The sequence below is a fragment of the Vanellus vanellus genome, assembly GCF_965231255.1.
Source record: "Vanellus vanellus genome assembly, chromosome: 1".
Taxonomy (NCBI): domain Eukaryota; kingdom Metazoa; phylum Chordata; class Aves; order Charadriiformes; family Charadriidae; genus Vanellus; species Vanellus vanellus.
The window spans coordinates 8573128-8600611 of NC_138905.1; the positions used below are offsets into that span (position 1 = coordinate 8573128).

The window sequence follows — 27484 nt, forward strand, 5'->3', positions numbered from 1 at the left end:
TTTCAGTAAGGGAGTAATAAGAAGGAGACAGAGCAGGCAAGTGTAGTAAGAGGATTTGAGGGTCTCAACCTAATGTGCAGTTAAAGGGCAACAGTTCAGCCCTGAGGGCCAGATTTTATCATATAAAAAATTCAAAATGACACAGTAGAGCCTCAAAATTAGAGACAGAAACTAGAGCAAGGGATGCCTGTCCGGATGTGAAGAGACCTATGTTCAGTTACCTGCTTTTCTACAAGCTTCCCAAATTGTCTTATGTTAACGGAATGTGTATTTCAGTATTTTTCCTACCTCACAAAAGCAGTAGGTACTGCATAATATAGATATAAATCTTACTGCATTCCAATCAAATGTCTGCATTGTTCTGTTGGGGCAGTGGAGCCTCACAGACCTTATAAATATGAGTAAAGAAATGTTTAAACACTAACAAGTAGCCAAACACCTCTAAGGGATGTTTTGTGTAATAGAATCGTAGAATGGTTTAGGTTGGAAGGGACCTTGAAGATCATCTAGTTCCAACCCCCTGCCATGGGCAGGGACACCTCCCACCAGACCAGGTTGCTCCAAGCCCCATCCAGCCTGGCCTTGAACACCTCCAGGGATGGGGCAGCCAAAGCTTCTCTGGGCAACCTGTGCCAGTGCCTCACCACCCTCAGAGTAAAGAATTTCTTCCTAATATCTAATCTAAATCTCCCCTCTTTCCGTTTAAAACCATTATCCCTCATCTTATCACTACACTCCCTGATAAAGAGTCCCTCCCTGTCTTTCCTGTAGCCCCTTAGGTACTGGAAGGGGCTCTAAGGTCTCCCCGGAGCCCCATCTTTCTCAGCCTGTCCTCATAGCAGAGGTGCTGCAGACCCCACCTGCAGTACTGGGCAGGATCCCCTCCCTCGCCCTGCTGGCCACGCTGCTGGGGACGCAGCCCAGGATGCGGTTGGCTTTCTGGGCTGTGAGCGCACATCGCCGGTTCCCGATGAGATTCTCCTCAACCACCACCCCCAGGTCCCTCTCAGGGCTGCTCTCAGTCCACCTCGGGGGGGTTTTATGGGGCGTGGGGATAACTTGATAGCTATATTCATAGGAAACACCTCTTCTGAGAAGCGTGCTGTGATGAGAGTATAACATTTTTTTTTTTTTTTAAAAAAAAAAAAGCCCTTTCATTGTAATTGTTCCTTTCAGCAGCGTGCACTGAAGGGCCGGGGTGGACGTCTGACGGGTGCCTTGCGCCTCCCCCGCCCCCGGCACTGCCACCTTCCCGGCAACAGAACAAGGAGAAACGCCTGTCAGCTCTCCCTCCCTCACGGCCCCGCTCCCCTCACCGACCCTCCGCCCGCCAAAACTCGCCGCCGGCGCGCGCACGCCGCCGCCGCTCGCCCCGCCTCTCCGCTCCCCGCCCCCTTCCGGAGGGGGGCGGAGCCACGCGCGGGCCTCGACCCGACACCGGCGCCTCCGGCCCCGCGAGCGGCCGCCCCCACCCTCCTCCCGCCTACCCCCCCCCCCCTCTTCAAGATGGAGGGCTGGCGAGGAGGTGAGGGAGCGGCGGTGACCGGGGACGGGGCGGCCGGAGGGACCTCGCTCGGGCTTTCTCTCCCTTCTCTCTTGCGCTGGGTGGGCCGAAAAGGAAGGGAGGGGGGGCGGGAGGGCGCGGGGGCACGGGGAGGCCTCCCCTCCGCTCCCGGGGCTGCGGGAGCCGCTGCCGCTCGCTCAACTCCGCTCGGACCGGTCATCACCCCCCCCCGCCTTGTCTCTCAGCCGCCCGGCGGCAGGCGCGGAGGGCTGGGGACCCTGCCCGCTTCCTTGGGGGTGCTCCGCCGGCGGCCCGGGGGGAGGGTGGGCGCCTGAGGTAAATATGGAGGTGGGGGGTCGGTAGAGGCGCCGGGGGGGGGGGGAGCGGGTAAGGCGTCCGCCGCCCCCTCCCCGAACTTCCTGGAGGAGGTGGACTCCTCCGGGGGCGGCCCTTTCCCGCCGGGGCCCGGGAACCGGAGGGTACGCGCGGTGGGTGCTGAGGCGGGAGAGCCTAAGGGGTCCCCCGGACGGGCGGAGGGGAGGGGGACGCGGCCCTCGGCGCATCCCGACGGGCGGCTCCTCCTCCAAACTTCACCCCCCGACACACGCACTCACACACCCCCGTACCCCCCCGGCGGTGCGTCCCGGGCTCGCGGGGAGCCGGGGCTCCTGCCATGCCGCTCTGCGTCCCTTTAAACCCGCCTGGCTGACGAGGCACCCGCGATCCTTCTGGAAGAGCGCAGTGGAGCTTCCCTTTCCCCGTCCAGTCACCATGGTTGCATTGCAAGTGCTTGATTCCACTTGACTAACTGCAGATATTTGGCGGTCTTCTTAAAGAAGGGAGGTTTTCTCGTTGCCAGAGTTTGGTCATGGGATGCTGTAATCACAGGGAAGCCATTCAGTTCTTAGCGCAGCTTTCACCCGTGGAAGTTTCTGCCCTGCAAAATGTTTGTTGTTCTCTGTAAACGTACGTACTGTACAGAACAGAGGTGCAGGAAGGGGTCGTTGATGTGTTTTGCTTTACCTGTTAGAGAAGGGTTAAGTTTGACTTTGTGAGCTGTACAAGAGATTCGTGGACCGCTATCACCAATGTTAATGTGGGGACTCTGGGATAAGGCGTAATGTTTTCATTAGCTGAGACATTAAATAGGATTCTTTACCAATTTTCTTATTGTAGCTTGGTATGTGCCATGTCTAGCTTCACTTGAGACCCTCCAAGAATTATGTAGGAAGGAAAATCTCAGATGTAAATCCATTGGAATCACCAACAGGAATCTAAAGAGTTATGAGGTGGAGTATTTGTGTGACTACAAGGTAGAAGAGGTAAGAGAAACACAGACCAATTTGATCGCTCTTTCAGCTGAAATTTGGAAGCGAGCCAAAGGTAGTTTTGCTTATAATATAAAGTAGCAGGCTGGGAGGACGAAGCTCTTGCTGACGTAGAATGAAATATCTTTTAAACTTTGAACAGTAAACAGAAAGCGGTATAACTACTGCTTTCGGTATGTTGAAGGAAGGTCTTTTTCTGAAATTATGGAGATGCTAGAATATGAAATGTTCTCACCTGTGTGTATCTAGAAGCAAAGCAAAATGCTGATGCTTTTAGGTTGTAGCTTGGTATGCATTATGATGCTTCTCCTTTATTTGCAGGTAACAGTCTATATTTCTCTCGACTGTTGCAGTCCCTTTGATGAAGAGTTAGGGCCATGTACTGCAACTGGATTCCTACGGCTTAATCGGGCCAGTGAAATTCAGTCTCAGGATTTGGCCTTGTTACAGTTATTTGACCTTTTTAAAATTAAGTAAAAAATGTATGCTTCTTGATTATAAATAAAATTTTATGTGTTTTGAATGGATTACTCTTTTATGAGGGTGGTTGATATGACAAATAGTGGGTTTTGGAGATTTTTTTTGGTAAGTTTAGAATTATTTATTTGTTCTGTATGTGATACAACTAGTTAGTATAACTTACTTTAACAGCCTTAACAAACTAGCCTCATCCAGGTATAACGTTAGTGATCAGAGTTCATCCCAGCTATTTATTTCTTTGCCCCTAGAGATGATATGTAAAGTATATGAAGTTGTGCTATACGTTAATTTGCAAGCAGAAAACTAATTTTTCTCTTTCTCCCCAATTCTAATTGTTGTGGGGACATCAAGACCTTCTGCTCTATATGCCGTTGCTTAACTCCAGAGCTCTTTTATGTTTGTCTGTGTACTCTGCAATGCTGGATTTCTGCAAAATGAAATGTGGCTAAATCTGTATCTGTTTCTGTATTTCAAGGGCACAGAATACTATCTGGTGAAATGGAAAGGATGGCCAGAATCTTCAAATACCTGGGAACCTCAGAAAAATCTGAATTGCCCATTGATTCTTCAAAACTTTATTACTGACAAGAATGAGTACTTGTCTCGGGTGAGAGAAGGCAAAGCACTGAAAGTGAGAAACCATGTTAAAGCTTTGCAACCTGCAGTTGCAGATTACATTGTGAAGAAAGCTAAGCAAAGAATAGCTCTACAGAGATGGAAAGAAGAACTCAACAGGAAAAAGAATCATAAAGCAATGATTCTGGTAGAAAACACTGTGGATCTGGAAGGCCCTCCTTTAGACTTCTACTACATTAATGAGTATAAACCTGCTCCGGGAATAAATGTAATAAATGGAATAACGACAGGCTGTGAATGCGCTGACTGCCCTGCTGAGAAGTGCTGTCCAAAGGAGGCTGGATTTATTTTGGCTTACAATAAACGAAAGAAGTTGAAAATCCAGCCCGGCTTGCCCATCTATGAATGCAATTCGTTTTGTAGGTGTGGGCCTGACTGCCTTAACAGGATAGTGCAGAAAGGGACACCATATACTCTTTGCATCTTCCGAACTAACAACGGCCGTGGTTGGGGAGTAAAAACCCTCCAGAAAATTAAAACCAACAGTTTCGTGATGGAGTACGTTGGAGAGGTATGTATTTATCTCATCTATATGAATTCTTTACAAAAAAGGAAATGTTGGAGATAAATCTTGATGAGCTTTCTCTTAGTTTTAACACTTCTTGACTTTTACTATATAATAGATAAATCTACTTTTGAGTGGAAAAGTATGCTAAATAGACATTCAATATGACAGCAAATTTATATTGTCTAGAATGTTCCTCCATTCCAATGCAGTTGTAAAAGGTTGAATGTATAGAGAAAATTTATCCCATATGTTGCATCAAATTATTTTAGATATGTGCCCTAGTAGTATTTCTAAAGGCAAGTCTTTCTTTTCTTTCATGGCAGTCCTATTCTTCACTCTTCCCTGATCATCTTTATTACTTGTTATTACTGTAGTTTTTGCTGTTCCCCAAGCACAGTTGTTACCAAACTCCCTACCCAGTCTGTCAGTCTCTCTTCTGTTTTATCTGAACTTCTAAGGTAGGATTTCTAAATGTATTGATTATTTTTGATTAACGTCAAGAATAAGACTTGGAGTATGGATGTTATCTGTTTACTCAATCTCATACTATTTCAGACAGAACTTTCATGTTACAAAATAGAGAACTTTAGTTACTCTTGAGATTTTGTCCTGCCTTGTGTTTATGTGGTTCAGCCTCTGCTCTGCTTCAGGGCCCGTTACATCAGTAGCTCCTGGCAGCCTCTCTGATCAAGTATTTCTGCCACAAATCTGCCTTGCTATGAAGTTGACTCAAAAGAATTCCTTCTGTCCTTTCATACAGATATTTATGTTTTGTTGTGTTCCCTCCATCCTTCTTTCCCCAAATCTTCTAACTTCTCAGGTTCATACCTTTTTTGTCGGTCATTCAGAATCCCTCTATTGAGCGGTTAATGCGGAGCGATGATGATGCAATTTTGTTGCTTGAAGGAAAGAGTGTGTATTTACCCTTTCACCTGAATCTACTTATTCCCTATTGCTGAATAAGTTCTCAATCTGATGTGTCAGAAAAAATTTAGAGGTTTTCTTTTTGTCCAATTCCACCACATTTCATCTCCTTCTTGCTGCCGAATTGTGATTTCTTTGCTGAGTCTGCACAGCAGAATACACTTAACGTAACAGGCTGCAGATGAAGTTAAGCTGTTGCTTCTGTTAAAAGTGACTAGTTATTCTACCTTGGGCTAACCTAATTGCATAGATTCACCTTTGTGAAGTGATGTGTCTAAGTTGTCATGAATAGGATCTTTCATTGCAGTCAAAAATAGCAGGAAGAGATGCTTCTAGGGAGGGAGGAGATGAATACTGGACTGTAAATACGACTGGGTTGTAAAGATTGGTACCTGTTGATCTTCATCTGTGCAAAGGGAAAAAGTTGAAACTTTATGTGAAATAAACAAAGCTTTCCTGGTCTAATGAAAAAATTGTGTGTATAGAAACTTCAACCAGAAGCAGTTGATTGTATCTGTCATTATCAAAACTCTTAATAGAAGGTGCTGATTTTTTTTATTTTTTTTTTTTTTTTTACCTGAGATAAGGTAGGGCTATGCATCAGCTATAGAAAAATTATATCCAGAGAAGCCTCAGTCACTAACAAATTAGTTTAGCTGTATGTATGTATTCTTTATTTGCTTTGCTAGATGGAATGCTATTTCAACATCAAAAAGTGAATGTGGTATTTTTTACTAAGTAAAGTTTTTTCTCTAAATGGATTGTGATTTTTGTTTTAATTTAGTAATAGTGAATAACATGATGCAGGTTGCTTTTTTTTTTTTTTTTTCTCTTTTTTTTAGGTGATTACAAGTGAGGAAGCAGAGAGACGAGGCCAGCTCTATGACAACCAGGGAAATACATACTTGTTTGATTTGGACTATGACTCAGATGAATTTACAGTAGATGCAGCTCGATATGGAAATGTGTCCCACTTTGTGAATCACAGTGTAAGACCTTGTTTTGTATACTAAGAATTTGGACAATTATCTTAATTGTGACAGAAGCATCTTCTCCTGCTGTAAATATTTTACCATATTTACATTTTTTTTTTGGAGTATGTTTCATGTCAGCACAGTCCAGTCAGTTAGATGACATAATACATAGAACAGAATACTTAGCCTTACTCGGAGCAGGACTTATTACAAAAATCTGGGAATGAGGTGCTGCCTGAAGTGGGCATCTGGTAGGACTGGGGTTGTCGCTGAATCTGCTGGTTCTAGACAACCAAAATAGGGTTGGTTTGGGTGTGTTTTTTTCCAAGTAACTAAAAGACCTAACACGTGAGAAGTACTTAATATAATTAGTGAAGAGTCAAAGATTATAGGAATTGATGCATTATTTTGTAGCAGGGCAGGATGGGGGGTTATGCCAAATTTCATTCTTCAAACATTGGTAGAGGAAAAAATGAAAATTCCTATGCTTTCTTTTGGTATTTCCCCCTGCAGATACCTTTTCATACCAAATCTCAACTTGCCAGACAACTCAAAAGTAAATTCTAAACAAGAAATTTTTGTAGTGTTTTCTTTCCTGTTTGACTGAAGTACCTAAAGCGAGAAGGCTGAACTGCATCTGTAAAGAAATTGTGTATCGTTCCTGAACTAAAAATGATTATTTCTTACTGATGTAGTGTTTGTGAGATATGCAGTCAGTGTTCTACAAATATAGTAAATTCATGTCTTTGGATTTGTGAGCTGATGAGTTTTCTATTTTGTGCAGGCTTGCTAGGGAGAAGGGTGAAGCAGAGTTTTAGATACAACCAATTGCTCTTCACTTTCAGAAACGGGGGTGAAGTATTCTCACTCTTCAGCGTAGAGTTAAATGTCTGACTTAACTTCTCATTCTTTAACGTGGGATATATGTTACTGTTAAAGAGCAAAAAAGCATGCAGAGTTTAACAGACTGCCTCAGTGACAGCTGATTTCTGACAATCCAGAAAAAACAAAGTGATTTCTAGTTCCTACTTAGTGTCCTTGACCCTCCCCCTGCCACCCAGCCCATAGCAGATAATTCAGAAGCCAAGCAGGTTAGCAACTGAAAATAGAAATTTATTCATAAAACAAAAACACTGTTTCTGGCCTGGAAGCAACGCTTAAACCTAATTACAGAATAGTGAGTGTGTGTGGCTTGAAATGCCAGGTTGTTTTTTCTTTTCTTTCAACTTCAATTCTTATTGTGGGTTTTGTAGGTAAATAACTAACCTTAAAATGTAACTTTAATTGCTTTGTTTGCCATCTTTTTTGTTGTCATCTTTTGAAGGTACCATTATTTTTTTTTAATAAGCTGCTGCATAGACGTGTAGTCTACGTACTTTGTAAAGGTTGCCTTCTTGAAAGGACTCTAAGCTATGAGGGTTCTCCTTTAACACTATTTCAAGAACGTAATTTGTTGATTTCAGAAGATAACTTGATTTCAGACTTCTGTCACTGAGAGAAGAACCAGTTCTTTTCCTGTGACCTTGCTTTACTTAAACACTTCAGTGAAACTTACTGTGTGTTTTTCTTAACAGAAACTACATTAATTTTTGCCTTACAGTGTGATCCAAATCTTCAAGTCTTCAATGTGTTTATTGATAACCTCGACTTGCGTCTTCCTCGAATAGCGCTGTTTTCTACACGAACCATCAAGGCTGGAGAAGAGCTGACCTTTGACTATCAGATGAAAGGTCTGCAGATTTTAACGCTGTTCTTGCAGGAGGCTTGGGGCACTGGCAGGTTTTGTTGCAACTTGACTGATAATAGCATTTCAGGTCAGGCACTGCATCCCCCTAGCACAGCTCTCGAACACCCCCTAGTTCTAGAACAGACATAACTTTTTGACGTGTAGTGCAAATAGAGTGCACCCAGAAGCTTTTGTGTGCACCTCTGGTTCATTACCTCCTTCAGCGCTCCTAATTTGCAGCAAGGGCTTGTAGTTGGAATGTCTGACAAAGCAAATTATTCTGAATATTTGTTACAAGAATTCTCAAAGGAATGGTCAGGCTACCATTAAAAAAAAGCTTTCCTGTATTCAAATTTGTATTTCAGGTAAACTACCTTCTAAGTAATCTACCAGTGATAAAGACAGCTGTAACAGCTGAGTGGTCTAAGGCAGCATAGGTTTGTCTTTGGATTCCGCTGTCTGTAGGTTTCAGTTGTGGATGTGGGTCCTATGGTACAGGTGTTTAGGATGGAAGGACAGTCTGAAGTTTTTTACTTGGAGAACCATCACTCACTGTAACAACCTCTCCAGGAACATGGTGGAGTCCCCACCACTGGAGATTTTCGAGATGCGATTGGACAAGGTGCTAGATAATCTCATCTAAACTCCCTTTCTCACGAAACATTTTACCAGATGATCCTTTGATAATTTATCTTCCATTGAGTGTTCAAGTTCAGGTTGGACAGGACTTTGAGCAACCTAATCTAGTGCGAAATATCCCTGCTCACTGAAGGGGGTTGGATGAGAAGGTCTTTAAATGTCCCTTCCAACCTGAACCATGACTTAATTTTTTTTCCAATACAACAAAAAATTATTGAGGCTTGCTGGCAGGGCTGTTGTGTTTGTCAGACTTTGCGTGCAAACTGTTTATGCACAACAGCAAGGTATTGTTGGCCCTGCTATTTAATTTTCAAAGAAGTGTCTTTATACTCCAGCTGCTCTCTCAGCTGACCAGTATGGATACAGATCTGAGGATACAAGGCTCGAGATTGTTGAGCTTTGGATTCTGATACATATGCTAGGTGTTGTGTAAGTAGCTGTAATGCATGTCAGTAGACTTTGATTGTAGCTTCACACACAATTCTCCTAAGAAGTGGGGTGGTAGAAGGCTTTTGAAGCCATTTAAATACCTACCACAGTTTCAGTCTGTCTCTTAAAACTTCCGTATTTGTGTTTGTCTGTGTCACAGGTTCAATAGATCTGACTTCAGACTCTGCTGATGGTCTTAGCCCATCCAGAAAGAGGATCAGAACTGTCTGTAAATGTGGAGCTGTGTGTTGCAGAGGTTATCTCAACTGAGTTTGGGTATCCAAAGTCATATACTTTGTTCTCTTTTAAATGTGTTTTAAGAAGACTCTTTTTTCACACGTACATTCAAGTATGCGTCTAACGTAAATAAGTACAAGGAAAACAAGGCATTACATTTGTAATTGAAATGGCATTGGCCAAAGAAAGAGATGTAGTGTTTCAGGCAAATAACAGGGATTAAAAATTGATTTTTCTAGAACTGTTATTTAGGAAGCAGTAAAATGTATGATAAGAGAAATCCTTAAAATGTACGTTGATTTGAACATTTGATTGTGACCTTACACCGTAGGCCTCATAGGAGCTGATGTCAGTGGGATGAAGTGATGTTACATATTTTCTATACCATGAAAAGTGAAGGCATTTCATTTGAATCCTGAATCATAGCTGACAGTTCTTTTGCCTTTTCTGTTGTATAAGTAAAAGCTTCAAGAGATTAGCAATAACGTTTATGGCACAAGGGTGAAGTGTTAAGGCCAGCCATCAGACTGTCTAAATAAAGGTTCACAGGAACACAAGTTGTTACATGTGCATTGAAGCCCATGCAAGTAAAGCAATTGGCTTTAGCAGATTCTAGGTGTAAGATCAAGGTCTTTAACGTTTTTAGCTGATGTTATTTAGAAGTTTTACAAACTTTTTTTTTTTTTTTTCAGTTGTTACATTCTGCTTTTAGTTAGGATCCTGTAGGCGGTCTGCAGTTCTACAGAGAATTTGTAAATATCAGATTATCTGTAGTAAGGTACGCTGTTTGTTTTCATTGCAGAAATTTGGCAGTCATTGCTGAAACAAATGACTGTCTGCGGTTTGGAAATAGATAACAAACAGAGTCTAACAGAGCTGATGCATTACGGAGATACACTCAGTTATCTGTTAGGTGCAAAGATACCCCGGGAATTGATTTGTAGTCACAACTGGTTTTGATTTAATTTTTTACATACTGTGACTTCTTTTATCTAGTGACAGACTTGTAAGATACTAGGGCCGTTTTTTCTTGTTGCGAAAATGTTTTTAGAGAAGTTAGATTAGGGGGGAGAATTTACCCATTTGCTGTAAACATTTGTAAGATGTTCTTGAATGTAAAGGCTGAGAAATGTACTGTTCTTCAGCTGCTTGAGTTGTTTTTTTTTTTCCTGATCATCTTAAAGTTGTCTTGATCTATTCGTAATCTATGCTAAGTTTTGCTTGGCTTCAAAAACACTGAAGAGCAGTTAAGGTAGGTTATGAGTGGAGTGCTCCAGGGATTATTCAAGTGCTTTATTCTCATGGATTAAAAGCCTGTAAAACTTGCATATTGCTTACAAATCATGTAAATGTTGATAGGGTCAGGCAGAATAATGTTGCTCCATAAATGGATGCCAGCTATGTATCATAGGTCAGCTAGTTACCTTTATAAGGTGCACCGCTCTTGGCTCAGGTGAATGAAGTTGCATACCCAGCATATAACCGTTTACTTAATTTGTTAGAAAATGCCTTAAATTTCATGTTAATTACAGGCACTCCAAGAAGAGTGCTTCAAAGGATGATACAGGTTGGTTGTTCATTAAGAAGCACAGTTGTGTTTGCACTGAAGATCCAGTTCTTTGGCAGAAAGTGAAATTTTATACGCTACTAGCCAAAATCAGTTTCACGGTTGGGGTGATGAGTGTGGGCCACTGAAACTGCTGTGTAAGTTTTGTAATCTACAATACAGAGAGATACACATTGAAATAGATATTTTATATTGTTTAATGAATAGGAGAAAGTTTGCTTGGATTTAAAAGTATTTGACATTACCAGGCTCACCTGTATCCACACACTTGGATAAATGCTGAATCTAGTTCATTTTTATCCTGCCATCTCTCTGATGATTTTATTTTTTTTATATAAAGTTGAAGTGAAATGGGGAGCTTTAATGTTATCAAACTCTGGGTGATCTTGCATCATTTGGAGTCATTAGTACTTTCTCTTGCATGTAGCCCGATTCGGCGATGCATTCCACGTGGATGGAATCTGCAATCTCCAGCTCCTTAATCCGCTGCAGCCACAGCCTTCCCTGTGGGTACAGGATGGCAAGAATGGCTGCCGCAAGAAGTGGATTCCTTACCAAATAAGTTTTTCTGGCCTCTCCTGTTCAAGATGACACAGGGCTGGTTTTACATGCTTTTTGTCTATGTCCATGCCCAGTTTGGTTTAAAAATTGCAAGTAAATGCATTTTAAAACATAAAAGTCTTTGAAGTTTTACTTGAGTTCAGTGTCTGCCTTTTTCCCAAGGCAGTATATGTTACCACCAGCATTGGAATAACACTGCTGTTCTTTAAGGATATGTGTGTTACCTCTTGTGCGATAAATAAAGGGCCGTTAATTTATGTTCTGGGAGGTAACAGTATTTTGTATTTATTGGAAGTAAACCCATGTATCTAGTTTCCAATTTAGAGCCTTGAACAGTATTTTATATTTACATATTCACAGTCCATTTGGATTGCAGTCAGTGAATTAATTTAATGGGACACTGTGTCACTTTTAAAACTACTTTTGCTGTTTTTATGACTTTGGGGGGAAAACTGCCTAATTGGAAAAGGAGAAAAAGCTATTTTCACTTTCTTAAGGACCCTAAACCAGCCTAGCTTCTGCCTTTGTTTTGCTTTGTGGTCTGTTACCACCATTGTGGCCACCAGGTCAGTTGTGTGTATGCACTTCTTAGAGACTGGTAACCTGTGATCTGTCCTCTAGCTGTTCTTTTCCGTGGGGGTTAATTTTTTTTTTTTTTTGGTAGCAAAACTAAAGCTGCAAGATCACCTGTAAGAAAAGCTATTGTCTATTTACTTATCTCAAAGTTAAGTCAACCTTTTGGTTATTTCTACTGCATGTTTTAGGACTGTGTACATTAAGATATGCATTTTGTAAGCTCAGGAACACTTTCTTTTCATAATGTGTGATCTCTAGTATTGCTACCTTCCTATAGTTTTTGATAAAATAAATTAAATTTAGTTTTTTTCTTCTTGTTGTCATTCTTAACAAAAAAAAAATCTTAGCCTGTCAAAATTAATTGTAGCAGTAGAATTTGCTTTAAGACTGCAACCTCTGAATTCCTGTTCCCAAATTTTCCCTGTTCTGTACCCAAACTTTCAAGCACTATATGGACTGTAGCAGCATGATCGTGAGGAAGTCATGTGTTTCCTATTCAGTTTATGGCTGGTAAGAAATGGTATAAATTTACACTGTTGACTTGTCTGAAGTAGACTGGGTTCCTGTATATTTAAGCACACTGTAAACTCAGCCCTGAATTTAAATGTATTTTACAGTTAAGGAAATAAGCCAACAGAAGAAATTTTGCTCTGTATGACTTTATTCACAGAGGTAGTTACAGTGGGAGTTGCATTCACTGAAGATTGTTTAAAGATGTCGATAGACCACGTTTGGAAAGTATGTTAACAAATCCCAGGAAAGAAGTGGGCAAGGTAACAATGGAGAAATAAATGGACTTGAATATCCCTAAAACCATATACAGATTACAGCAATTTTATTTTTTTTCTTCCCTTCCTGCCCCTGTTCCCAATAGCAGAACGCTGGCTGGTTTGTCACTCACACAGTGCTAAAGGTAGCAGGAAAACTGAAGAGGTACATGGAGGGGAGAGCTGTCATACTAAAAGTCTAGGACTAAAAGTTTAGGACTTAAGACCACATGGATTTTTAGATGACTTCTGCTGTTTAGGCATTTTGTAGGGACTGCAATTTAACAAAAACCTGAATCACATTTCCATTTTAGAAGCTAAGAATTTTGGCAACACTGACGTGAAAACTGAGGATTAAAGTCAAAGTGAAACTATTGTGTTGTCAGTGCATCATTTCAATGCCTTTTATTGCATTGAAGAGATGTGTTCCTCTCCACAGTTAAAAATGTGGTAATTTTATTAAAACCTGAGATCACATACATATTGAAGGCAAACTCTTAGAGCTCATAATAAAGAGAATCACTAAATTTAATTTAGTGTTCTACCCTTAGTTTTGTCTGGTCCATTTTTTTTGTCTACTTAAAGACAACTGAACCTGGGGAGGCAGAAGGCTTTTAGAGACCCTCCTAGGAATACTTCCTTTTGGTATCTCATGGAAGGAACAATAAAGTTACACAGGCTGCAAACGTCTGTTTATGACAGATACTTCTGAAAACGTGTGTCGACTAGCATAGGTGCAGCTAGTAATCAGCACTAAAGAGAAAAGTCATTTGGGGTTTGATAAAAAAAATCTTGGTATTTATTATGAGGTATTCAGTTACACCTATCTTCAGGAGACTTTTTTCTCATTGAGTATGTTTTCACCTGCTGCTAGCTTCTTATATAAATAGTGCAGTTTATCTGGCTGAGGCACTTCAGCATCAGGAGTCAAGGGAATTTCAAAGTCAGAGGAGCTCTGGGAGTCCCTCCTCAGGTCTAGATCAGGAGTCCTGGAGTCGTCACTGGTTTCCACCAGCACATCTTGAACATGAGCAGCGCCAGCTTCTTCAGCTTTCTCAGTGTCTCTGCTTTCCAAGTCACAGGCAACATCATAGGCACAAGAACTATTTTGACCCAGCAGCTTCCACCTACTGCTGTCAGGTTGACTGTCTTTGGCAGTCTCCTGCGATGCAGAAACAACTGCTCTGCTCCCACCTCTGCCGAAGCAGCTGAAGTCCAACGCATTTCTCTCCTGGGAGGTAATGAGTACTGTGTCTGTTTGGCTATCCCAGCCCTGGCTCCCCTGCTCTGATATGTGTGTCGACTGAGAAGAATTTTGGGAGGAGATGTGTGTTGAGTCACTTACTCCATCTGAATCACTGAAGAGTGACTGGGACCCCCCAGCATCTGCTGAAGATGGGAAGTTGTCCTCATTTTCAGAGCTTTCTTCTAGTTTGTGGCACTTAAAAAATGCATCCCAGTGAGGGACATCAGCATTAGACTCCTGTTGGTCACAAGTTACTCGATTGAAATTTGATGTGGAAGTGCCATCTGGCTCACGGGAAAGAACTTGAACTATATTTTTTTCAGATTCTTCTTCTTCATCATCTTCATCATCATCATTTGATTCCTCACAGTCCATGAAGTCTACCCTGAGGGAGGTGTAAGTTGTGGTCGCTTTGTAACTTTCTGTGCCCTCATTAATGTTCCCTTCACCATTTTCAGATTGTCCTGTGCTGGAGGGCCTGCTCTCTTCTCTCTGATGTTTTGGAATCTTAGGCCTTGCAGGAGTTAATTCTTTATCAAAGAGATCATCTTCATCTGTCAAGAAAAGAACAGGAAAAAAAAAAATGAGAAGAGTTCAGTTCTCTGATAAAATTCTGTTGAGAACACGGTTTTAATAAAAATTCCTTTAGTATGAAGAGAGGAAAAAGTTCTTTAACCGAGATGGAGACATAGCAGGACTTTAGTGACAGAGTTTGCCTTGTCTAGCACAGTGAAAGGAACAAGGATGCTGGTTGCCATCCTCCGTATAAGCTACAGCAGATCAGATGTAGCCCTGGCAGACAAGTTTATTCAGACCTCTGACATGTTTTGCCAGGACTACATCACCCTCATGTGCTTGGCACTTCAGAAACAGCCAAAGAGAATGCAGCAGGCCCAAAGCTGTCTTCTAGTTCCCAAGTGGCTTTCCAGAGGCTATGTACAGAGAAAATGAAGAGGCAATTCCACTGATACAGTGCTCTGTCCCCCACAACACAAGAGGTGATACAAGCAAAGTTCCATTAGAAACAGCTTTAGGTGGGATAGTCTAGCACCGTAGAATGGATTTTTTCCAGAAACTTAAAGGGCTTTTAAGCAATAAGTGCGATTTTACACAGTTAGTGTGCTCTTGCCCTCCTAAAACATGTTGATTTTATTTATATTTCTTCTTTCTAATGCTGCTTTGAACACAGACAGACGGTGGTGAACACCATGGCTTTGGTACCTCTGCTTAGTACCAGACCTTCATTAAGGCACAGTAGCACCAGCACAACCTTTACCTGTATCAGATAAGTCTCTCTTGTGGACTCTCTTCAGTGTTCCTAAGGGCTTGTACCTGGGTTCCATGTTTCTCCTGTATGACCTGCATAATGGCTTTAATCTGAGGTGAATGAGGAAAGCGATTAATATTTACAACTCAGCAGATGATACTTACAGGAGCAAAAGCCAATCTTTTAACTTGATCTAAGTATACTGCTTCATGCCTTTCAGAGGCACTGCAGCAAAAGTGTTAAAGCAAAGGACAGCAAAAGCTACGGAAAAGTTCTTAATTCACTGGTGATCTTAGGCAGCTTAAAGGTAGAAATCTGTAATTTCTTTTTATTTACCTTAAAACATGTACACCATTTGGAAACTTTTAGAGAGGATGAGATGACAGGTTCAAAATCTGACTGCAGTTGTATTCAATAATTGTAAAGTATCTCCTTTCTTACTAAGGAGGAAAAGAAAAAGGAACAAAGAAACAAGTGCTCATCTTGTTCAGACTGTGTGACACCACGACCCTCCTGGTCCGTAAGAGCGCTTTCTAAGCTGCCAGCATCTGAGCAGTGCAGGAGCACAGGCCTCTGCGATGCTCCACACAGGTTAGGAGTCCAAGTCCCCAGAGAAACCCTCTTTAAAAGGTACTTCCAAGAAGTAGCAATGACAAATAGAAATGGGTCACAGAATAAAGTGAGATGAATATGTATTCAAATTCCACCCAGACAGAGTTTAACAGTAGAAAAGCCTCTATAGATGTAAGTAGTCTGTATAATATAAACTCTCAGGGTTAGCACAACATAAAAGTGTTCTTCAGAAAGCTCAAGTTTGCAGGACTGAATATAGAAAAAGAAAGTATCTGAATTATCAGACAAGTAAAGCAAAAGGCAGTGGCCTGCTCGAGAGGCTGGGATTCAGGAGAGGACTTGTCTTTACAAGAACAGAGATAAGATCACCTCCACTTGGCAGCCACTTGACACTTACATTTCCATAACTTTGTCTTCTGTCCCACCCACTGGCAGTACATTGGGATACACATTCACAGGACTGATATAGCTCAGGAAATCCTTAATCTGAATTGAAGAAAAGAAGAAGCAGTTTAACAAGTTACATCAACAGTCAATAATTTCACTTAATGGCAGCACACCCACAACAAATACTTCCAGTTGTCTCATGTAAAGACCAATATGACCCATGAGCCAAGACTATCAAAGCGGATAGCTCCCCAACAAGAAACAGGTCTGAAAGGATGCTGAGAACGGAGCCTCACGTAACCACCTCACAGCAATCATCAACTACTGTGCAGGCCATCAGTGTCTCTGAAGGAAAAGGCTACACAGATCTGTTCCTGTCCTTGCTGCTTTTCAGACCTGCATTTTTCTTACTGGAGTTCAAGTCCCTAGTTGTGCAGATCGGGTATTCCCTTCCTCAAAGACTTCTCCTAAAGTCTCCCTTTAGTCCGCTACAAAAACCCATTATGACAACACGCATCACTTTTTCCAAGCATTACTCTGTTGTCTTCCAGACAGTAAATTTCTTGAAGAACTGTGTTCAGTTTGGGGCACTCCATTCCAGCTGAGGCTTTGTCAGTGCCGAGCACTGAAAACGCTTGCAAGTTTGCAGATCACACTTGTATCTATACAAACCAGTAGGGCGCATCTATTTCTGCATGTGGAGGTATGAGTCTGTTACAACACGCTACACCCCATATTCTGCCAGCAAAGCTGCCATGCTGTATGTGCTACGCCAGTACCGCCATTTAAAATTCTGCATGGCAGAGCAGGATCTTAAAACCCGGACTGTCTTCCTAGGGCTCTGAATAATCTCCATTTTGTATGCGCAAGGCTTTGTGACAGGTTAATTGTTAGCACCGATCCAGTTTCAGTTCAGTTTCTTAGTGAAGTATTTTAAGAACTGGATTGAGTCACATTAAGTGACAGTCTGTGATTCCAGAGAGGACAGTGCCATAACCAATTTCCTTTTAGTCTTTAACACTGAAAGAGGAGTAACAGTGGCAGCTACAATGTGAGAAAATTCTATTTAAATGTGTGGGCAGGGAAAAGGAGGCAAACCCACCCAAAACAGTCACAGCTGATAAACAACATATTGAAAACAAAAATTCCAAGCTTAAAGCATTGCATAGTTACACAATAATCTAAAATAGAAAGGCCGTAAAAACAATTGTAGCAGTGACCTATACTTCGATGAGAATAAAAAAGCAGGCTTGTAATCCTGCCCTACCTTAACATGCTCTTCTGCAGCTACACTAAATGAAACTCGTCTTCAGCATCCAGAATTTCCCACCCCCTTATGTCTTATTACTGACAAGACTTATTTTATTGAGACAAGTCATGTCATCCTCTCCAGGATAATCAAAAATTCCTTTAGTTAATTTTTTAATCAATGTGTACTCAGTACTACAAGTATACAAACCTCACTGTATGAAGAGTGGAAAGAGAAACAAGCTCTGTATGTACTCTCCCCAGTCCTAAAAAAAAAAGACGAGGCACAAAAATTAGGTAACTGCTCTTCATCCTCAGTCAACAGGCACACATAACCTACTCTTAAAAAGTCCCTTTTGAGATTCAGTTATATCAGTGTCAGGCAAGATACGCACCTGAAACAACAGGTTTCTGTATGGCCCAAATGCTCACCTCACTATTACATTGGTTTTCTTGATCCTTTCTCCAAACCACATAGTGGAGGGCTTGATGCTGATTATACGCAAGGGAATTCCATTTTGGCAAGTCATCCCACAGGGCAGTCTGTTCCCTCGAAAGCAGTCATCATCCTGTCAAATGCAATATAAAATTAAGTGTAATCCTGACCTTTTCCCCCCAGAAATTGAGCAACATCGTATCTAGCCAGACCAAGTTTTCCTCTCCCTTCCAACTTCTTTGAAACACTCTTTGCTGTCGCATCGTACTTCCACAGTGCAGCTGACAAAGTATATCTATCACAGAGACCAATGCCCCAATGTGCGATCTCCAGTTCTACCTGTGCCGCCTCCAAGTTGGAGCCTTCAGCATGATAGACATCCTGGAAAGGGAAGGCCATACACTGCACATACACAGCGCATGGCTGCAGGAGACACCAGACAAACTGCTTTTGATATATTTAAATGGATAATACTTGACTGATCTAATCCACAGTTTGTCTTACTTCATTTAACAACACAATTTTCAAGTTTCAAATACAATTAAACTATTTCCAGGATCAGCTATTACTTTTTTTTTTCAGTTTTAAAAAACAAACGTGAATCCACTAACCGAAGTTCTCGCTCTCCTTTGCATTAAGCCACCATTTGGCCCCAGTCTTCATTAGCACAACAGGACCAAAAAAACATCAACAGCTATAACCAGCCTTTCACAGTGAACTTAGCAGAAGCTTTTCAAAATGCTACGCACCCGAGGATGTCGACAGGCATGAATCTGAGTGTGCCGATCTGTAGTAACATGGTAGAGGATTTCTGGCATGTTTCTGAACATATCAAGTTTGTTCACGTGCACCTAGAGAAAGGCAGAGTTTACTCTTCATTAGCTCAAGGTGTTTGCAGCTGAAGCAACTATACAGATGTGGTTCTGCTCACAATAAATGCTGTAGGCATTTAAACAATTACTACCCACTAATAATGGCCAAGCAGAGAAGTGTTAGCCAAAAGTAACTTGGACATCTAGAACAAGCAGAACATACCTCCTGTGCTGAAGAGGGATGAATATTCACTAAAGAAAGTCAGAATATATCCGCTAACTATTAATGTCATAAATGAGAAGGCTTTTATCATTCACGAGATAAAAGGGAGAAAGGCAAACACAACTTGAAAACTGGGGATTAACTTCTCCCTGGAGAGCCCAGATTTTCCAGACTGAAATCAACTAGTTAACTCATTTTGAGCACAACTGTAGCTTTTTACTTGAGGCTAATGCACATCATTCACACACAGCAGTCCTCTGAACAACCATTTCCAGCTCGTTGACTGCCCACAGTGATTCCCGAAGACCTATTCTAAAGCGACAATTACAGAAACATTACCTTGATTCCAAGTTCCTCACTGAGGTTTATGAATAAATATTCATATCCGTAAGCAGCTTTGCAATTCAGCCACACAACATGATAGCGAGTCAGTGAGGTCCAGCTTCGCACTAACTCTAAGATCCCATTTAAACATTCCTCCTGAAAAGTTTAGAAAATGTTGTGAATCATCTTTGAAGATACTTCCAAAGTGCTGTAATTTGGTAATGCAAACTGGCATTGCCTTGCAAGAGTTACCTAGCAAAGGGGTGGTTAATTAATTAATGGCTTTAGGACTTTTCCTCTCATGGCTTATTTAGACTTACCCGGCTTGGTATATGATAAAATTTGGGATCACAAAAAGTAGTGTCCAAATACACACTCTGGATGTCTTTTACTCTGAAAGAGAAATGTGATACCAGAGTGAGCAGTGCGTCACAGTACTGAGACACACCACTTCCTCTCTCTCCAAAAGAAAGTAATTCTTCCTCTTTATTACAAAAAGCAAGTCAAAAGGGGCTTGTAATTGCAGCATTGGCTTACTGCAAATATATTTAATCCACAATAAAAAAAGAAGAAGAAAAGCTTACATTATTCCTGAATTGTCCATGCCTACATGATCTTTTATCCCTTCTAAATCCCATGAATAGCTGAAGCCTTACCTGGTCCCTGAATGCAAAAGCTCCATTCTGGCTGCTTCTCCTTTTGCAAGCCTGAAATCCCCTGTGTACAGCACAGTGCCATTTGCACCTTCAAACAAAAACCTACAAACGGAAACACTTCGGTCAAACTCAACAACACAAAGCATTAGATACCAGGGGTCAATTTGTTACCTTGATTAGAGCAGTTTACATGACTAATGTATGATTTAATAAAAATACTGGGCTCCATTTGGTCCTAGAATAATTTCAGATAAACCAAATAATTCAGACTCAGTATGTCTGGAAAATAACCTGTGCCCGGGCTGGTCAGAGTTGAAGACAGAAATCTTGACAGATTCTGTGAGGGTAGCCCAGCTGTCTGTTGCAGCCAAAGGAATCTATTAGGCATCTGTACCAGGAAGCTGGGCACCCTCTTTTTAATGTCATATTTAAGAAACGGAGGATTTCTTTTTAATCATAGCTTTCTATGTCATTTTTAGGTACAGTTGAAATCAAGAAAGTTGTTATTCAATATTCATATTAAAGGCTGAAAGAGCTGGGACTCTTTAGCCTGGAGAAGAGAAGGCTGAGGGGAGACCTTATTAATACTTACAAGTACCTAAAGGGTGGGTTGAAGGAGGATGGAGCCAGGCTCTTTTCAATGGTTCCCAGTGACAGGATGAGGGGCAATGGGCACAAGTTGGAACATAGGAAGTTCCATTCAAATACATGGAAAAACTTCTTTACAGTGAGGGTGACAGAGCACTGGCACAGGCTGCCCAGGGAGGTGGTGGAGTCCCCTTCTCTGGAGATTTTCAAGACCCGCCTGGATGCAGTCCTGAGTAATGTGCTCTGGGCAATCCTGCTTTGGCAGGGGAGTTGGACTAGATGATCTCTAGAGGTCCCTTCCAACTCTGAAACTCCGTGATTCCGTGATAGGCATGAGGAAAAGTAATCTGCCCCACCAATGTAACAACTTCTGTCTGGACAGATCCCAGATAGCACAGTGGTTTTCCAACCTTCACCAAAGCTCATGGGCCTCAACAGTGTTATCTCTAAGTAAGAATTTTAATTTTACTAGCTATTTCTAGTTAAAAAAAAGCCCAGTACTTAGTGAGAACTCTATAGGATAAATTTCTCAGCAGAGACATTTGGAGTATTGAAAGGACGTACATGACTGATCCTGGACAGTGACCAGCTGGTAGAAGTGTCACCTCTATATCTTCTTTCTGGAAGAGAAAATTAGCATTATTTTCACACCGTAGTAAGTACTACCAGTACTTTCACCGACACAGTGAAAGCAATACATTACTCCCCACAGCCTCTTGCAGCATTTAGTATTTCTTTTGAATGAAGAGAGAGTCTCTTCACATTCCAAAAAGCCCAGAAGAGCAACAAACACCCTGTCGCACCAGAAGAGAGGACTGAATATTGTGTGGTGCTCATGAAAGCCACTCAGCCACAAGACAGTCCTACATGGAGATGCTCTACCAGACCTTTAAGTCCTGCACTTAAAGCTTGTTAAAATAAGCCAGGCAGGAGATCACCAATATTGTGGAAGACATTACCAAAGAAATGCTATGATAATAACAACAAAGCAGGGACGAGGAAATCATGTGGCTGCATATCTTGGAGACAAAGGAATATACATTTTAAAAATAGCTTGTCCACTTGGAATGTTACAGGTAAGAAAGAGTATTACTGCCCGTTACAATCATATGATTTTTTTTTTTGGTGACTTACCTCACCAGATGTTTCATCTACTAAAGAAATCTGAGTTGGAGTTTCAACTTCCAATGCAACCTGCAACAAAATTAATAAATGCGTTACAGGATTTACTGAACATTTTGTAAATACTTATTTATAAGTAAATACTTAGCTTACACCTAAGCATTCTTTGTAGACATCTTTAGCACCTACTGCAGCTAATGCCAAGCCTGTAAAATTAAGCTCATTTTTTGTCTGAAAATGAAATGGAGATACCTCAATCAAGGTGTGCATGTCTAAAAAAGTTAGGACTTCGAACAGCAACAGCTCTGGTGTCTCTGGCTGGAATTATATGCCTTATTTCTGGATGAGTGCAAAGCTCAAGACATCCCAGTCCCAGAACACGTGAGTGGATCTTGCTAGGACAGATCTCTGTGCTGCAGCACTTCTTCTCGCTGTTCCCTATTACCAGAAGCAGAGCCCACAAATCACATGCAACATGTATTTCTGTTTGTGTAGAGGCAATTAATCTATAGACTGCAATTAGTCACCTGTTTTGCCATATCTACTAAAAGAGTCCTGCAACATGGTCCTGTGGCCACCTGCAAGGTTAGCACTGCTATGCAGGCTCCTCTCCCTCCCATCCTCCTGGGCTTTTTCCTTTGTTTTAGACAATATTTGTTTATAATTCTCCTGCCTAAAAAAGCAAAAGTAAAAGGAAAGTCTCCTGTCATTACCCTCCTCAGGTATAACCACCAGCTTCTCAGCTGAGAGGTCTCCTCAGCGCCTTGGGTTTCACTGCACCAGATGGATTCAAGAAACACCGCATCACAAATATCTGGGCAGCTCCACAAGATCCACTCCGCTGGTACTCACACAAAGGTGGTAACATCTGGCTTCTCTGCCAGAAATCAGAACACCAATCAAACTCAGAGCTTGCTCCAAAACACAGATACGTGTGTCAAAAAGTATTTTATACTAAGAATTCAAGCCACTAGCAAGAGCTGATTTTCTAAACATCAATACTAATTTTATCATCTACAATTTCCGAAGCTGAATAAACTCAAGAGTCTGAGCTAAATTCTGCATGCTCAATATTTCTCAGTAATTCTCAAATTTCCTACTGCAGTGAAACAATTGTCAAGTTTTAGATATAAACTGCCTGAAGAATTCTGCACTGACAGCCACAGTTTAGCTTCATAACCATAAATGATATCTCCAGCAGAGTTCTCCCCTCTTTGATAGTTTACATGTTAAAGCCAACAGCAGATTCAGAGTCTCTCCTGCCGTACATACAAATAAAGGTCAGACTGGAAATCATAAAAACATTTGTCTGGAAGCTGACATCACAATTGCTTCTTACAGTCTGGTGAACATCAAATCAGCTGTTAATTCATTTCCCAGTCACACTACAAGTAGAAAGCTTATTTATTGTAAGACAAAGCTTTTGAGTGTCCAACAGCTACTGTCTGATTTAGGGCCTGTGCAGTTCACACCGCTACCAGCGGTCACTCCTGGGAGCAGCAGCTATGTACTTTTTTTAATTCTGTTGATTTGTGTTAATTGTGCTTCATCTTAGACTGTACCATGGGTATCTCTGGCATCTCTTCCCAGACTAAGGTTTTCTCAAACAGGGATGTCGAGACCAGCACTGCCTACTTTCCTTTTACTGCTCATACAAACTCCTAATAGCTTACAGGTATCTCTCCTCAAGGGACCTTTTCTTATAGGTTAAACTCAAGGGATACTAGAAGCAAACAGACACAACCTTAAAAATAAAAATAAAAAAACCCGAACCAACACCAATAAAAAACCCACCACAAACCCACTCCATTTTATTTTCACTAGTCCAAGAAGATTATAGGCTTAAAAAAATTGTCACCTATGCACACTGTGCTCCTTCACACATCAAACAGGCCTAAGGGATGTTCAGAGTCCTTTCCACAGAGCCCTGAATCATATTCACACTCCAAATCATTAAATCTTTCTGTTTCTCGTGGCTTCATATAAAGCTAGTTAACTTCTCCCTTAGCTTCACAATTAAACTAGGACCTTGACCAGAAAAGTCCCACTCTTCTCTTTTTCCTCTTACCCAGAATTACCTCCTAGGTGCCACTCATGGGTTTCTCTGAATATGGAGCTGAAGACTCACACTTACAACCTATTTAAGGAAACTCTGAGCCGTAACTCCCCCAAGGAAAGAAATTTCAGCTTGCCTGAAGTCCTTCTTGACCTTTCACTTGACTAGAAAGCTCTCCTGTCCTTTCTTGGAGGATACAGCAAAATCCTTACACTATGTGATGACGTATGTACATACAATAAGATGTGAAAAGAAACATGTTCAATTTCAAAGCCCGCATCTGCAAAGGGAAGGAAATAAGTAACAAGAAGTCATACCCATACATGACCACTGATCACTTGAGTTTTGGCTCAAAATAGTGGAAATCAAGTGAACTAATTAAGTTATTTGGTGATTTTACATCACTAAAACATATTCTTGTTAAAGATAGTCCATTTGCCAAAAAGCAAAAGGGAAATAACATAACTACATTATACATACTCCAAGCAGTACAAGACTTTATTGAAAGCAAAAGGGAAATGAAATAAGGACAGGAGCAAAGAGACATGAGTAAGGTAAGGAAATGAAGAAGGGATACAAATGATCAATGTACAGATGGAGGACATTTAAAGCTGAAGTTGAGAGAGAAGGATAAATTTTGCGGAGGGAAAAATAAGATTAAACAGTAAACAACAATAAACCAATCCCCCACAGCAAGCAGTGAGGACAGGCATACTGATGTAGGCACTTGAGCCCCGAAACACTGTATCAACACCAACATTTAGACATTTCTGAGGAGACAAAGCTGCTTCTTCCCTGGAATCACTGTTTGGAAAGTGATAATTTAAAAATAAGCAAAAACTTACAATGTGATTCTCCCAAAACTTGTATTTCCAGCTAGTCAGCAGCAGTTCCTTAGTTACCGGTGAGCAGTACAATTTAACTTTCAAACTGTGAGGAGACAAAAACACAGATGAGTGTTTTTTTAAAGTAGAGGCAGGGAACAATCTAACAACGCATCAGCACCTGGCACATAGTACATCAAAATGTGTGCTCAAACCTCTCTCATCTGAGGAGACCTGCAGAGCAGTAAGCCTGCAGGAGCAGTTTTGCCCCAACGAGAAGTGAGATCAAGGTGAGTTACTCCACCTTGTCGAGTAAGATTTTGTTCAACACAGCAAACCCAAAGACTTACCTATGTGCGCCCGTGCATGCGTATTTTTGTGCAGAAATAAATAGTGTGGCACACGGTCACATGTACACATATCCACAGACGTACACATACCCAAGAAGGTCTGTTTCAGACATGCATGCTTTCCTTGGAACAGGCATTTGGGACAGTTAGGATTCAGCAGAACACAGAATACTTCCTATCAAGCTCTAGCATGTGCACAGAAAGCTGACAGGCAAAGAGAGACTCTCTGCTCACATCTGAGAAGATGCCACATCGACTCCAATAAATTGAACAGTGCCGAGGAACTGCCCCACAACCCCTCTGGGCCCATTTCCATGTTTGACCATCCTCCTGGTGAAAAAGAAAAGGTGTCCCTTGCCCTTTTGTTATGCACCTCTGAGAAGAGTGTGGTTTCATCTTCTCTACCCCTACCTGCAAACAGCAATACACAGTTGTCGCCTACTCTTAAGACTGAAGACACCCAGTTCACAGCCTCTCCTCACGCATCACATGCTCCAGCCCCAGACCAGTTTGGTGGTCCTGCTCCAAAACACTGATGTTTTTTGTCCTGGGGAGCCCAGAACTGAACTCAGTACTCCAGACAAAATCTCACAAGTGCTGAACAGAGGTGAATAACTGTCTCCCTCAACCTGCTGGCTACTTGCTTGCTCATACACCTCTGAGCACAGCAGGCCTTCTTCACACCACAGGCACAGCGCTGCCTTCACACACCAACAAACTTCCAGGGAGTAACAGCAGCAAAAATCCTCATGAAGTTCATAAACCTCATGAAGGTCAACAAGGCCAAGCGCACCTCAGCTGGGGCAAGCCCCAGTATCAATACAGGCTGGGAGATGAAGGGACTGAGAGCAGCCCTGAGGAAGAGGACTTGGAGTGTTGGTTGATGAGAAGCTCAACACAAGTCAGCAACGTGCGATCGCAGCCCAGAAAGCCAACCATATCCTGGGCTGCATCAGAAGCAGCGTGGCCAGCAGAGCGAAGGAGGGGATTCTGCTCCTCTACTCTGCTCTGGTGAGACCTCACCTGGATTACACATCCAGCTCTGGGGTCCCCAACATAAGAAGGACATGGACCTGTTGGAGCGGGTTCAGAGGAGAGCCAAGAAGATGATCAGAGGGCTGGAACACCTCTCCTATGAAGGCAGGCTGAGAGAGTTGGGGTTGTCCAGCCTGGAGAAGAGAAGGCTCTGGGTAGACCTTATTGTGCCTTTCTGTACTCAAAGGGGGCTTAAAGAAAGATGGAGAGAAACTTTTTACCAGGGCCTGGAGTGACAGGACAAAAGGCAATGGTTTTAAACTGAAAGAGGGTAGGTTCATATAGGACATAAGGAAGAAATTATTTCCTGTGAGGGTGGTGAGGCACTGGCCCAGGTTGCCCAGAGAAGCTGTGGCTGCCCCATCCCTGGAGGTGTTCAAGACCAGGTTGGACAGGGCTTTGAGCAACCTGGTCTGGTGGGAGGTGTCCCTGCCCATGGCAGGGGGACTGGAATTAGATGATCTTTAAGGTCCTTTCCAACCCAAACTACTCTGATTCTGCGACTCCGTGGCCCACTGCAGTTTCTTCACGCTTTGCCCTGAACCAGCCGCCGCCTCCCCAGGGCTTCCGGGCCGGCAGCCGCTGAGGCCGGGCCGCCGTAGGGCGGTGCAGCCCCTTCCGCCCCCTCAGGCAGCCCCGCCGCCAGCCCCTACCTGCCCTCCAGCCTCCGCTTCAGGGCGGGCGCCCGCAGCCCCTTCATGTGATCTGTGGAGAGAGGCACGGCCGTCATGGGGGGGGAGGTACGCACGGGGACACTGGAGGGGTCGGACGGACGGACGGACGGACGGGAGGGGGGTGGCGGTTGCCATGGGTGGACGGGCGGGGCTCACCCTTGTGGCAGTGCGAGAGGAAGTAGGCGCGCGCGCGCAGATTGTCGTGGTCGAAGCGGTCGATGGACACGGCAGGGTACTCGCGCACGCGACCCCCGAACCGGCTCATGGCGGCGAACGCCGCGCCGCTTCCGCCGCGCTCGCCCCACCCCCCTGAGGCCCCGCCTCGCCAGTCCATCAGCCAATCGTAAGGCGCCCCCGCCTCCTGCCGGCCTATCAGACGCTCGGCGGGAGAGGCGAGAACGGCTGCTTAAAGGGGCAGTGGGAGGGGCGGTTGCTTAGCAACGGTGGTCGGCGGCGACCGTTAGTGCTGCGAGGAGCGCTAAGAGGAGCGTCGCTATCGCGTTTCGGCGGCTGCTCCCCGCCTTGGAAGAGACCCTGTTTTTTGGCCCTCGCACCGAGGTGGGTCATCTGAGGGCTGAGCAACTCTTTTGTGGCTATGGCAGTGGGAGCAGGGTGGGTGTATAGTCACAGTAGTGACTTTGGGCCGGCGCCTAGACCTCTGCCTGAACACCTTGGCAAATATGAGAAGCTCTTACGTAAAATCTGTGGAAGTTATTGGAAGTCTCTTACTGCCTCTTCCAGGCTCCCAAATAGGTCTTGTGAATGCTGACTTGTGTTAAGTGATCTAAGAAGCGCACCCATCTCTTC

General features: G+C 42.7%; 2 protein-coding genes across 2 annotated transcripts; one reads left to right on the plus strand and one right to left on the minus strand.

Annotated features, from left to right (window-relative positions):
- Positions 1-1506: 1506 nt before the first annotated feature.
- SUV39H2 (SUV39H2 histone lysine methyltransferase) lies at positions 1507-12349 on the plus strand (the record flags this gene model as incomplete). Its single annotated transcript, XM_082495368.1, has 7 exons — positions 1507-1525; positions 2681-2826; positions 3788-4459; positions 6223-6369; positions 7955-8084; positions 9309-9424; positions 11380-12349. 6 exons carry the CDS (start codon positions 1507-1509, stop codon positions 9416-9418), a joined length of 1224 nt encoding a protein of 407 aa, XP_082351494.1. The 3' UTR covers positions 9419-9424; positions 11380-12349.
- Positions 12350-13601: 1252 nt separating this feature from the next.
- Positions 13602-26942, minus strand: DCLRE1C (DNA cross-link repair 1C; the record flags this gene model as incomplete). The annotated part of the gene is made up of 14 exons (XM_082490522.1): positions 13602-14656; positions 15379-15479; positions 16340-16428; positions 17789-17843; positions 18010-18146; positions 18763-18864; positions 19388-19528; positions 19693-19765; positions 20029-20130; positions 21181-21236; positions 21751-21810; positions 24640-24724; positions 26657-26708; positions 26834-26942. 14 exons carry the CDS (start codon positions 26940-26942, stop codon positions 13686-13688), a joined length of 2133 nt encoding a protein of 710 aa, XP_082346648.1. The 3' UTR covers positions 13602-13685.
- Between the last annotated feature and the right edge of the window lie 542 nt (positions 26943-27484).